The sequence below is a fragment of the Chelonia mydas genome, chromosome 4 (genome assembly GCF_015237465.2).
Source record: "Chelonia mydas isolate rCheMyd1 chromosome 4, rCheMyd1.pri.v2, whole genome shotgun sequence".
Taxonomy (NCBI): domain Eukaryota; kingdom Metazoa; phylum Chordata; order Testudines; family Cheloniidae; genus Chelonia; species Chelonia mydas.
This window is the reverse complement of record NC_057852.1, coordinates 55,250,049-55,262,310: the sequence shown is the minus strand read 5'-3', so window position 1 is coordinate 55,262,310 and position 12,262 is coordinate 55,250,049. Positions and strand designations below refer to the sequence as shown.

Genomic DNA, 12,262 nt, shown 5'->3' with positions numbered 1-12,262 from the left:
TATTGAGTAACATAATCCTACCTCCTATACTTTAAAACCTGCTTGTACCACAAGCAGCTGGAACCAGAAATCAAAGCAGTGACTCATCAGCTAAATGCAGTATCCTATCTGTATTTAAGATGTTGTATGTCAGTTACAGATTGTTTAGAGGGGAGTAAGACTTGTTTGACTCCATTAAGACTGATCAATAAACATTTCAGATAAGATGATCTCTTGAAATATATACCAGTACTGAAAGTATTTGAAAACTCACTGCATAGTTGTTTTACAAATAATTTTTTCTATAAAACAGGAAAGGATATGTATATTACTTAGAAAATAATGATCCAAAGACAATTAAGTATTGTACCCCTGGATGATCAAAGACAAGAACCATATTTTAGATGGATATTTATTTATGAAACCCTCAGCCAGTGTGTCAAACTTGCTTTTTAAAATCAGAGCAGTGTCTATATCTTGACATTCTTTGAAACCTTCATCTTGTACAGAAAACAGCTTTCAAAGATTTTTAAAATTGAAAAACACTGGGCAGCATTTGTTACTTGAATAAGTTACATTTAGATTGAAAACCTACCCTAAATTTTGAAACGTCTGGAGGTTTATTCATATAACAATTAGAGAGGTATCTGGTTTGGAAAGTTGCATGGAAAATATGACTATCACCAAAATACAGAAAGAGTGGCAGTTTCTGTTGCTCAGACTAAAATTTAGACTTCTACTGGCTTCTGTTACACATGGCAATAACATTTTAAGCTCCAGAATGAGGGGTGTTCTAAAACCTGATTAAGTGTTTTTATATAACAAAGTGTTCAGATTTCAATTTGCATTTTTATAAAGTGATTATGAAGATTCTTAGTCATCCAAGAAAAAGTAGTTTCCACTCTTCTTTTGTTCCACATCCTTTAAAAACAAACAAAAAAAAAGTCAGCACACTTTCCCCATTTACAAAACTCACCAACAAACAAAATTTGATGTGCTGAAATAAAGTATAAATTCAAGTACTACAATTAGGGGGTAAAAATAATTAAGACCAGCAACCTTGGCTTTGCCTCTCAATTCTATTTTGCCCACTATGCAGCAAAGTACAAAGAAGGTATTTTTCACTTCATTACTTATATTTCAGGCTCTTACTTTCATTAGATAGAACTGTGTTTAACCTGCTTTAAGGCAGTTTCTTACCTTGATTGAATTGAGTTTGTTTATTCTTGGTCTGAAATTGTTGGGGTCTCTTCTGAAAGTAATTTCAAGCTGAGACAAAAACTTATTCATACCAGCCAAAAGAGTCTGAGGACTATTCAAAAAAAAAAAAAAAGAGAGAATGGAATTAAGTGGTGCACAAATATGACTTAATACACCTCTCATGATTATGTCTACTCAGGGTTCAAGTTAAATCTTCAACCAATCTTTTTAGAGGTTAGGCAGCTAAATAAACTGCCTGGTTTACAGAGGCTCCAAGCACCTGCAATTCTTATTAGAAATTTAGTAAGAACTACAGTGTTCAGCATCGCTGAAAGTCAGGCCACTTGGAATTCTAACTCTGGTTTTACAAACCCACTATTAAGGTTCTTAAATTTGAAAACTGTAGTTTTTGTCATCTTAGTCTTAAGGAAATTAATACAAGGATAAAGACTTCAATTATTGTCAACAGACCACACCTCCTATTATTCTTGCTAACGCAGTCAAGATTGATATTTTTACATTAACTGTGGGGCACAGAGATGGACAAATTATCTTGTTTTGTAAGTAAGACAGTCCTAACGATAGATGGAATTTTCAGTGGGACTCCAGCTCTGTTATAAACCCTTGAACACAGGAACATACCACTCACTCATCTTTTATATCAAGTTAACTAAAAACAATTTCAAGAGAGACACCCCACCAGGGTAAAGTGTGAGAGTATATTTACTGCCCACAGAGCAAAAGCTATGTTTAAATATAACCAGAAAAAATTGAAAACAAAGTCCAGTCACTTTTAATTATGTGCTGAATGTCCAGGCATACTATCATCCTTGAGTGCTCCATTAGGATCTTCATAGTCTAGTGGCACCACTGATCGTTTTGGCTCAATATTATACATTTTAAATACTATATGTAATTAGGCTGGTTTAAAAAGGTAGATTTTCAGTATGGCTGCTCCAAATACCTTCTCTGAATAAATTCACTGTCTTCAAAGTAGAGCTGTCAAGCGATTAAAAAAATTAATCGCGATTAATCATACTGTTTAAATGGTATTCTGTTTAACTATTTTTGGATGTTTCCTACATTTTCAAATATATTGATTGAGATTAAAAACCACAGAATACAAAGTGTACAGTGCCCACTTTATATTTTTTATTACAAATATTTGCACTGTAAAAAAACAAAAGAAATAGCATTTTTCAATTCACCTCATACCAGTACTGTAGTGGTCTCCAACCTTTTTATGCACAAGATCACTTTTTGAATTCAAGTGCAACCCAGGATCTACTCTGCCCCTGAGGCCGTTCCCCACTCACTTTCACAAGGCTGGGGCAGGGGGTTGGGATTCGGGAGGGGATGCTGGCTCTAGGCCTGGGTCCGAGGGGTTTGGAGTGTGAGATGGGGCTCCAGGCTGAGCCTGGGACAGAGGGTGAAGGACGGGGTGAGGGGTGCAAGCTCTGGGAGGGAGTTTGGGTATAGGAGGGGGCTCTGGGTTGGGGTAGAGTGTTGGGGTGCAGAAGGAGGTTTGGGGTGCTAGCTCCAGAAGGGGGGCTCAGGCTCTCACCAGGCAGCACTTACCTCAGGTAGCTCCCGGTCAGCAGCACAGTGGGGCTAAGACAGGCTTCCTGCCTACCCCAGCTCCACGCCGCTCCCCGAGGAAGCGGCCAGCATGCCGTGGCGGTAGCAGCGGCATGTGGCTCCACACACTGCCCCTCTTTGCAGGCACCACCCCTGCAACTCCCATTGGCTGGGAATAGGGAACTGCAGCCAATGGGAGCTGCGGGGGTGGTGCCTACAGAGCCCCCTCCCCCGGGGCCGCAAGGGCACACTGGCTGCTTCTTGGAGCGACATGGGGCCGAGGCAGGCAGGGTGCCTGCCTTAGTGGCAGCTTTGCTACATCGCCAGACTTTCAGTGGCTGGAGATGGCGATGGACTGGGAGAGTCTCCAGGATCGACCAGTCGATCATGATCTACGGGTTGGTTGACCACTGCTATAGTGCAATCTTTTTATCATGAAAGTTGATCTTACCATGTAGAATTATGTACAAAAAAAACTGCATTCAAAAATAAAACAATGTAAAAAATGTAGGCGTACACTCAGTCTTACTTCTTGTTCAACCAATCGCTCAAACAAACAAGTTTGTTTACATTTGCAGGAGATAATGCTGCCCGCTTCTTGTTTAGAGTCACCTGAAAGCGAGAACTGGGGTTCACATGGTACGGTTACAGCCGACGTCACAAGATATTTTTGTGCCAGATGCACTAAAGATTCACATGTCCCTTCTTGCTTCAGCCACCATTCCAGAGGACATGCGTCCATGCTGATGACAGGTTCTGCTCAATAACTATGCAAAGCAGAGCAGACTGACGCATGTTCATTTTCATCATTTGAGTCCGATGCCACTGGCAGAAGATTGATTTTCTTTTTTGGTGATTCGGGTTCTGTAGTTTCTGCATTAGAGTGTTGCTCTTTTAAGACTTCTGAAAGCATGCTCCATAATCCATCTCTCTCAGATTTTGGAAGGCACTTCAGATTCTTAAAGCTTGGGTTGAGTGCTGTAGCTATCTTTAGAAATCTCACATTGGTACCTTCTTTGCATTTTGTCAAAGCTGCAGTGAAAGTGTTTGTAAAAACTAACATCGTGTGCTGGGTCGTCATCATCCGAGACTGCTATAACATGAAATATATGGCAGAATGCAGGTAAAACAGAGCAGGAGACGTACAATTCTCCCCCAAGGAGTTCAGTCACAAATTTAATCAGCTTTTTAAAAACACAAAAAAAAACCCCACAAGTGTCAAGGAAGCATGTCCTCGGAAATAGTGGCCAAAGCATGAAGGGGCATATGAATGTTTAGCATATCTGGCACGTAAATACTTTACGATGCCAGCTACAAAAGTGCCATGTGAACGCCTGTTCTCACTTTCAGGTGACATTGTAAATAAGAAGCAGTTATCACTATCTTCTGCAAATGTAAGCAAACTTATTTGTCGTAGTGATTGGCTGAACAGGAAGAAAGACTCAGTGGACTCAAAGGCACTGAAGTTTCACTTTGTTTTGGTTTTGAGTGCAGGTATGTAATAAAGCAAACAAATCTATATTTGTAACTTGCACTTTCACAAAGCCCTGGCTGGGATGATTTAATTGGGGATTGGTCCTGCTTTGAGCAGGGGGTTGGACTAGATAACCTCCTGAGGTCCCTTCCAACCCTGATATTCTATGAATAAAGAGATTGCACTACAGTACTTGTATGAGGTGAACTGAAAAAAATATATCCTATTTTTACAGTGCAAGTATTTGTAATTGCAAATATAAAGTGAGCACTGTACACTTTATATTCTGTGTTTTTAATTAATCAATATTTTTGAAACTGTAGAAAATCAAAATATTTAATAAATTTCAGTTGGTATTCTATTGTTTAAAAGTGCATTTAAAACTGCGATTAATTTGAGTTAATCGTGCGAGTTAACTGCCATTAATCGACAGTCCTAATTCAAAGCATATTGTTGATATCAAAATGCACCAGAAGTTATTTACAGGAACTAAGTAACAACTTTATCAGCATGCCACATTTTAAGAGCTTTCCAATTACAATATTACACTTTAGAAGCTTGCCTAGGTATACAGTATATAATTTGGCTTGTATTTCACACACCTTATTGCTCACCTGCCTAGAAAAAGATCCCTCAGCTCATTCCTTCCTACCTGTAAAAAAAATCTGAAAATAATTCTTCCAGGAGGTATGTTAGCCTCTCTATAGAACCTTCTTACAGTTTAAAAAAAACCAAACACCACACTGATGCTATTTATGTGTTCAGATTTTTGCATACTGCAGTTTTCTAGATAGCAATTTATTTTGATTGCTGTGCAGTGAACCTAGTTGCTTGGGGGGGTACTATACAAATTGTTAATATTTTTACCATTAATTTAGTTTATACATTGTCCTTTGATCTTCCCTGAGATAACCAAGTTAACATGAGCCTGTTACCTGTTTGCAAGCGTGTTCTTGGATGGAATACCATCAAAGACAATGACACGATCTGCTAGATAGGTCGCCATGATAAAGTCATGCTCTACCACAAAGGCTGTTTTTTTAGCATGGAGAATGAAACTGAAATAGAACACATTTGTGAGATATTTAGAAATAAACCTTTAAAAATAAAAGTTAATGAAAGCTTTCCCTGTCCTTCTATATGCACACATTACCGTTTGACAACTCTAGCAGCCATTAGACGCTGTTCAGAGTCCAAATATGCTGAAGGTTCATCAATTAGGTAGACATCAGCAGGCTTACCAAGACAGAGAGCTAGTGCAACACGCTGCAACTCACCACCAGACAATGTCTGCACCTGTTAGGAACAACAACATTTAACAATATTTAGTTGGGTGCATTAGAGAATCGTAAAAAATAAGATGTTAAAACATCTCAGTGGGTTAATACCTCTTGATCAATGATGTTTTCTATCTGAAGAGGCTTCATTACATCAGTCACAAACTGTGGATGTGTATAGGCATCTCGGATCTTCTCATGGAGCAGCTGACGGACACTTCCCTATTCAAAGACAAAGTGACTACTTAGTTTGCTTCACTGCACCATGGAAAGGTAAAAAGAAAGATTAAAATATTTAAATAGTGTTTAAACTCAAAGCAGACAAGATTCTCTCTGCATCTCTATAACATGTTTTATGTTGGAAATACGTTGGATGTATACAACATAAAAGTGTAGTGACACAAAGAAACTAAACTTACTGTGGACTTAGGACTGATCTTCTGTGGCTTGTAACTGACATTTAGAACTGGTACCTCACCTATAAATATAATTATGTAGTCAAAACAATGGCCACCAAAATAAAATTGTCAAAATATGCTTCAAATTGATACATTAAACAATACCTCCTTCATCAGGTGCAAGTCTTCCTGCAAGCATTCTGATAAATGTAGTTTTGCCAGTTCCTAACAAACAAAAGTTTCATGTTATATATAGGAAGTTACTTTAGACTGTCATTGCAGTAACTTAACTAATCTCTGGAGCTTTCTTTAATACCTTCAATTTTTTCTTAATGTTACTTTCCCATATAAGTCACTGATGTAGTTCCTACGGATATAGGGATAGCACAGGATCATAAACAGGGGAGTTGGTCCATAGGACAATCACTGTATTACATATGGTCCACCACATGGAAATAATCTAGTAATAAACATTTTAGAAGGAACTCAGAGTGATAACGCTTAGCCCAAAAACTGCTATTTTTCCTGTACACGGTTATGTGGTGGTAATAACTCAATAAAAAACTGAATTTTTAAAAGTTCAACTTTCCTTGTATGACTGGCTAACAGGTCTGTATTAGAGACAGTGTATTTGCTTGTGTTGGAGTTGAGAAGCAGTGTATACACTTACTGCCTGTATTACAGGGAGTGACCTAATGTAGTGGTTTTCAAACTTTTTTTCTGGTGACCTAGTTGAAGAAAATTGTAAATACTCGTGACCCAATGGAACTCGGGATGAGTGGGGTGTGGGAGGGGCCTTTGGGCTAGGGCAGAGGTTTGGGGTGCAGGAGTGCGGACTGCAGTGTGGGACCAGGAATGAGGGGTTCAGGATGTGGGAGGGGCCTTTGGGCTGGGGATCAGGGCTGGGGCAGAGGTCTGGGGTGTGGGGGTGAGGACTGTGGGGTGGGGCCGGGAATGAGGGGTTCAGGGTGTGGGAGGGGGCTCTAGGCTGGAGGTGCAGGCTCTGGAGTGCAGAAGAGGGCACCAGGTTTGGGGGGGGGGCTCAGGGGAGGGGGTGCAGGCTCTGGGGTGGGGTAAGGGATGAGGGGTTTAGGATGCAGGAGGTGGCTCCGGGTTTGAGGCAGGGCTCAGGGCTGGGGATTGGGGTGCAGGTTTACCTCCTGCAGCTCCCTGTCAGTGGCGCAGCTGGGATGCAGAGGCAGGCTTCCCACCTGTCCTGGCACCGTGGACCGTGCTGCGCCCTGGAAGCATGCCAGCCCAGCTCCTAGACAGAAGCGTGCAAGCAGTTCCACGTGGCTTTTGCCTGCAGGCACCCTCCTTTCCCCCCCAGCTCCAATTGGCTGGGAATCAGCCCATGGGAGTGCGGAGCCGGTGCTCGGGGCCGGGACAGCAAGCGAAGCCCTGTGATCCCCCGCTTAGGAGCCAGACCTGCTGCTGGCCACTTCTGGGGTGGGGGGCGGTGTCTGAATAGGTAGGAACTAGCCTGCCTTAGCCCGGCAGCACTGCTGACAGGACTTTTAACGGCCCGGTCAGTGGTGCTGACCAGAGCTGCCATGACCCAGTGCCTTCCATTCTGCGACCCACAGTTTGAAAACCACTGACAGTGGATAGCACTGGACTAGGACTCAGGAGACCTGCATTGTATTCTCTGCTCGGCAACCTTGGGCTAGTCAATTCACTGCTCGGTGTCTCAGTTTCCTTATCTGTAAAAATAGGTATAATGAGGCTTACCTCCTTTGTAAAGCACTTTGAGACCTACTTATGCAAAGTGCTAGATAAGAGTGAGGTACTATTACAGACAGACAGAAGTACTCCCATTAATGTGTTTAAATAGGATATGTTTACAACTAGAAACATCATATTTAGTAAGGAAGATCTGCTCTTATGTTGCGTGCACAATGTCAGAGCTGTTCAAAGGCACAGTTTTTAATAAGATACTGTTTTATTTTCCGTGATCCAGACCTCAATACCACACACTTGTTTTTAATAGTGTTTAGCACACCACATTAGACACACTAATTTCTACATAGGAGAACACTCACCATTTTCCCCTAGCATTACCATGATTTCAGAGTCAGTGAATTCTCCAGCTACTATGGCTAGTTCGAATTCTCCCATCTTTTTTTTCATTCCTGGATATTTATACATACACATCTTCTTAACTTCTTCTTCATTAGCTGTCTCAGCCACTTTAAAAACCAGAGATGCATCTCGAAATCTTAAATTTTCTGTTGGAACGTAACCATCCAAGAAAATGTTTATGCCTACAAGAGAAAAGTAAGCTACATTAGTAAAATCATGTGTAAAAAACCCCTAAAACTGCATGGATACTTAGTGTTTGATTGTAAGTATCAGATGGACCAGGACTGATAAATGACCAAAGTCCTGTGTCCTATGTGACATGTTAGACTTATTCAACAAGGACTCTTATTAGCAAGAGATTGGAAATTATACAGCAAGGTTAAATGAATCTGTCTGCAACCTCTATTAAAATAACTATAAAATATCAAATGTATAAACAATGCATTTTATTTGCACAGCAGTAAGACTCAAGAACTAGACAAAACTCAGAATTTCAAGGAATTTCAACATTTCGAAAACTGGTTGTGTTCTGCCTCAGAAGAAAACCATCTTTCTGTTTTTTGAAGTTTCACATGAACCAGAAATAAAAAAAAAAAGAGGGTCTGGAAACCCCATCACATGGCATTTCCAAAACAAAATATGCTTTCCATACCCACAGCAGCTGCTGACTGAAACTGACATAATTCTTGTCAGTTTCACTGCCTTCCCTTCCCTTCCCTCTTTCCCCCCAGTAGTAGTGGTGAAATGACAAGAATGGTGCTCCACAGAGTTTGTGCCTTCCCCTATTGTACTGCTCTTCCTAAGCACTGCAGGAACGATGCTATGCTCCTAAGCAAGTTTGTTCCTTGATCCTCCAGACAGTACTCCCCAAGATGGCCCTTCTTCCCCTATTCTGAGTAATAATTCAGTGGACAAAGTTACTTTCATCTTTAGTGCCCTGAATCTCTAAAGATCTTCCTTTAGTTGTTTCCAATTCTTCATTGCCTCGAATTCAGCCCAGGGCAACAATGACTAAGTCAGTATAGTCTGACAACTGTTCCATAGCTTTCTGACTGTAGTAGTCAATGGAGTTACATCTGTTATAGTCATAAAACATGTCACTTTTCTTTGACTCTAGATGCAAGACTGAATGTTTTCAGAGCATGGAAACTCAACTGAACTCATCTCTCGACCTGTGTCTTGTCTATTGTTCCCCCCCACCTTCTTTGTTTAAATCCCTAGCTTACAAACAATTCATGGTATCAAACTCATTCTATGGCGAGAAAGCCAAACTGCATTTTTAATTATGGCTTGTGGGTTGGAGTACAAGTTTAGGACTATATACAACCCTTGCTACATACCAGAACTCCCCCACTGATGTCAATGAAAGATGTGCACAGAAAGCAATGTTAGAGTATGACCTTTGTCATAATTCAACTTTCAGTTAATAATTACCTTATTATTACATTCAGCATACCTCAAAGGAAGATATGCTCACCTTAGGACCACCTCCTTGTTTCTCCCACTCAAAGGGGCCTTTGAGGGTATGTCTACACTGCAATGAAACATTGCCCAAATCAGCTGACTCAGGATTATGGGCTATAAAACTGTGGTGTAGATGCTTGGGCCCCAACATCTACACTGCAATTTTAAAGCCCCATAGCTAGGGCCTACCAAATTCACGGCCACGAAATCTGGTCTCCTCCCGTGAAATCTGGTCTTGTGTGTTTTTACTATACTATCTATATACTATATAGATTTATCTATATACTATATAGATTTCATGGGGGAGACCAGTGTTTCTCAAATTGGGGGTGCTGACCCAAAAGGGAGTTGCGGGGGTGGAGTGTCATAAGGTTATTTGGGGAGTGGGGGTGGGGAAGGTGCCATGGTATTGCGCTGACTTCAGAGAGCAGCGGCTACTGTTTGGGCACCCAGCTCTGAAGGCAGTGCCCCACCAGCAGCAGCACAGAAGCAAGGTGACAATACCAGACCATGCCATCCTTCTGCACTGCTGCTGGTGGCAGCTGCGCCTTCAGAGCTGGGTTCCCGGCCTGCAGCTGTCGCTCTCCAGCTGCCCAGCTCTGAAGGCAGCGCCGCCGCCAGCAGCAGCCTAGAAGGGCGGGCAGCAGTACCGCAACCCCCCCTACAATAACCTTGTTGCCCCCCACAACTTCTTTTTGGGTCAGGACCCCTACAATTATAACACTGTGAAATTTCAGATGTAAACAGCTGAAATAATGAAATTTACATTTTTTAAAACCCTATGACCATGAAATTCACGGTCCATTTTGGTCAGTGCCCTATACATAGCCTGAACCCTGTGAGCCCAAGTCAACTGACACAGGCCAGCCATGGTTGTTTAATTGCAGTGTAAACATACCCCAAGTCTTCTTTCCTGCCCTGCTGCAGCTCGCAATTCCAACCTCTACCCGCCCCATAGGCATCACTCCCACCCCTTTAATTGCTGATCACTTTTATGGATGGAATAAATAAATAGTTAATGTTGACATGCATAGCATAGTACATTTAGAAAAAAAAGAGGCTTTCAAATTCTGCATTTTAAAAGATATATTTGCTTAAAACGACCATGCCGATCACATTGTGCATGCTTTCTCATTTTTGAGGGCAAGAGGAATGGGGGTTGGAGAGAGCCAGGGGTCAAGAGTTACCTTCTCTTACACTGAAAGGCATAGTGACGACACCATAAGCACTTGGCACACCATACAGGCAGCAGATAAAGTCAGAGAGATAATCTAACACACTAAGATCATGCTCTACAACAATGATATATCTGAAAAATAAAACCAAAATTATTTGTTAAACTTCTACATAAAGAATGAGATCTGTGTACGTTTGTTTTTGTTTCTGTCAATGGAAAAAATAGTTTGATATAAAAATGAAATAAGTACACTTGAGATTTTGCCACTAGTCTCACATACCAAGAAATTATCAATATTTTGTTTAAATTAACAATATAATGCTGCTTTTGGTATGGATTCTTAGTTTTAAGCTAATATGGATAAAATTCAAACTTCTCAGTACAAATGTTTTGCTAAATGCTCAATAAATGGATACTGGGAGCAACAACTCGGGAAGTTTACTCTCCATTTGAGCTGACAACTTTTTTTTTTTTTTTTTTTTTTACACACACATAAAGTAGTGGAAAAGACAGTTTGGTCACGGGGAAAATAAAACCACAAATATTTGAAGGATGTAAATCCCGGGGGAGGGGGGAGAGGAGGGCGGAAGAGAGAGAGAGAGAGGGGTGCAGAATTATAAATAGTGTTGGAGAGAAGTTAAGAAAAGGAAAATTTAGGATGACTAAATGGAAAAATAATCCTGACAATGTGATCTGTTGAACTGTCTTCAAAAGTAGACTACACAAAACACATTAGAAAATATACTATAAGAAACAATCTGCATTAGCAAGGAGATTGAAGAATCACCCAGTCAGTCAGTCTATGAACTACAATCTAGTGTCACTACAATCTAACAAAATGTAAAATTTGTACTTACCTGTCTGGATTTATTAGAGATCGAATAGTAATGGCAGCCTTCAGACGCTGCTTAACATCTAGGTAGCTAGAAGGTTCATCAAACATAAAGCTATCCCAAAGAGAGGGGAAAATATCAATGAATGAATCAATGAATTAATTTTCATTTCTATAACATTTTAAAATCTAACCTGTAAACCATCTAAATTTACCCTCCAAGTGATATTTTAAAATGTCTATAGCAGGGGGTCGGCAACCTATGGCACGCATGCCAAACACAGCACGCGAGCCAATTTTTAATGGCACGCTGCTGTCTGCTGGACCCGGGCAGACTGCAGTGTGCCACTAAAAATCCTGCCCGGCCCGCTCTTCTCTGCCCCCGCGCCCACCGTTCTCTCCTTGCAGGACAAGCAAGCTTCCTCCTTCCTCCCACCTCTTCCCCCAGCGTGCTGGGTTCCTGCCCCTCCTTCTCTCCCTCCCTGCGGCCAATCAGCTGATGGCCCTTGCTACAGAGGGGGAGAGGGAAAAGTGGAGCCTGCTCCGGGGACCTTGGGGAAGAGGGGTGGAATCCAGGCATATCCCCTCCAGCACCCTGCCGTGAGCCGCTCAGAGCAGGGGGCTGAGAGCACCCCCACACCCGCAGCCCTTACCCCTGCACCCTCTTCACACACCCCCAGCCCTGACTCCTGCACCCCCCCACACACATACCCAGCACCCCCCACCCCATGCCCTGACTCCTGCACCCCCCACATCCCCACTCCCATCCCTCGCACCAAACAGGAGCTCCTGCACCCCCCC

At 41.8% G+C, this 12,262-nt stretch overlaps 1 protein-coding gene across 9 annotated transcripts in view; it reads right to left on the bottom strand.

The window, feature by feature from the left end:
- Positions 1-377: 377 nt before the first annotated feature.
- The window catches only part of ABCE1 (ATP binding cassette subfamily E member 1), a 31,818-nt gene continuing 19,933 nt past the window's right edge, over positions 378-12,262 (bottom strand). For 8 of the 9 annotated variants that reach the window (XM_043545758.1, XM_027832316.3, XM_007070139.4 and 5 more), the window contains 10 exons: positions 11,487-11,576; positions 10,640-10,761; positions 7,949-8,170; positions 6,072-6,131; positions 5,928-5,986; positions 5,620-5,730; positions 5,385-5,527; positions 5,167-5,289; positions 1,180-1,291; positions 378-900 (listed from right to left, as the gene is read on the bottom strand). In XM_043545758.1, the coding sequence (XP_043401693.1) occupies positions 853-900; positions 1,180-1,291; positions 5,167-5,289; positions 5,385-5,527; positions 5,620-5,730; positions 5,928-5,986; positions 6,072-6,131; positions 7,949-8,170; positions 10,640-10,761; positions 11,487-11,576 (1,090 nt within the window). In that variant the 3' untranslated portion in view covers positions 378-852. Of the gene's footprint in view, positions 901-1,179; positions 1,292-4,845; positions 4,884-5,166; positions 5,290-5,384; positions 5,528-5,619; positions 5,731-5,927; positions 5,987-6,071; positions 6,132-7,948; positions 8,171-10,639; positions 10,762-11,486; positions 11,577-12,262 lie in introns of all 9 variants that reach the window. The other variant, XR_006290627.1, reaches the window with a different exon arrangement.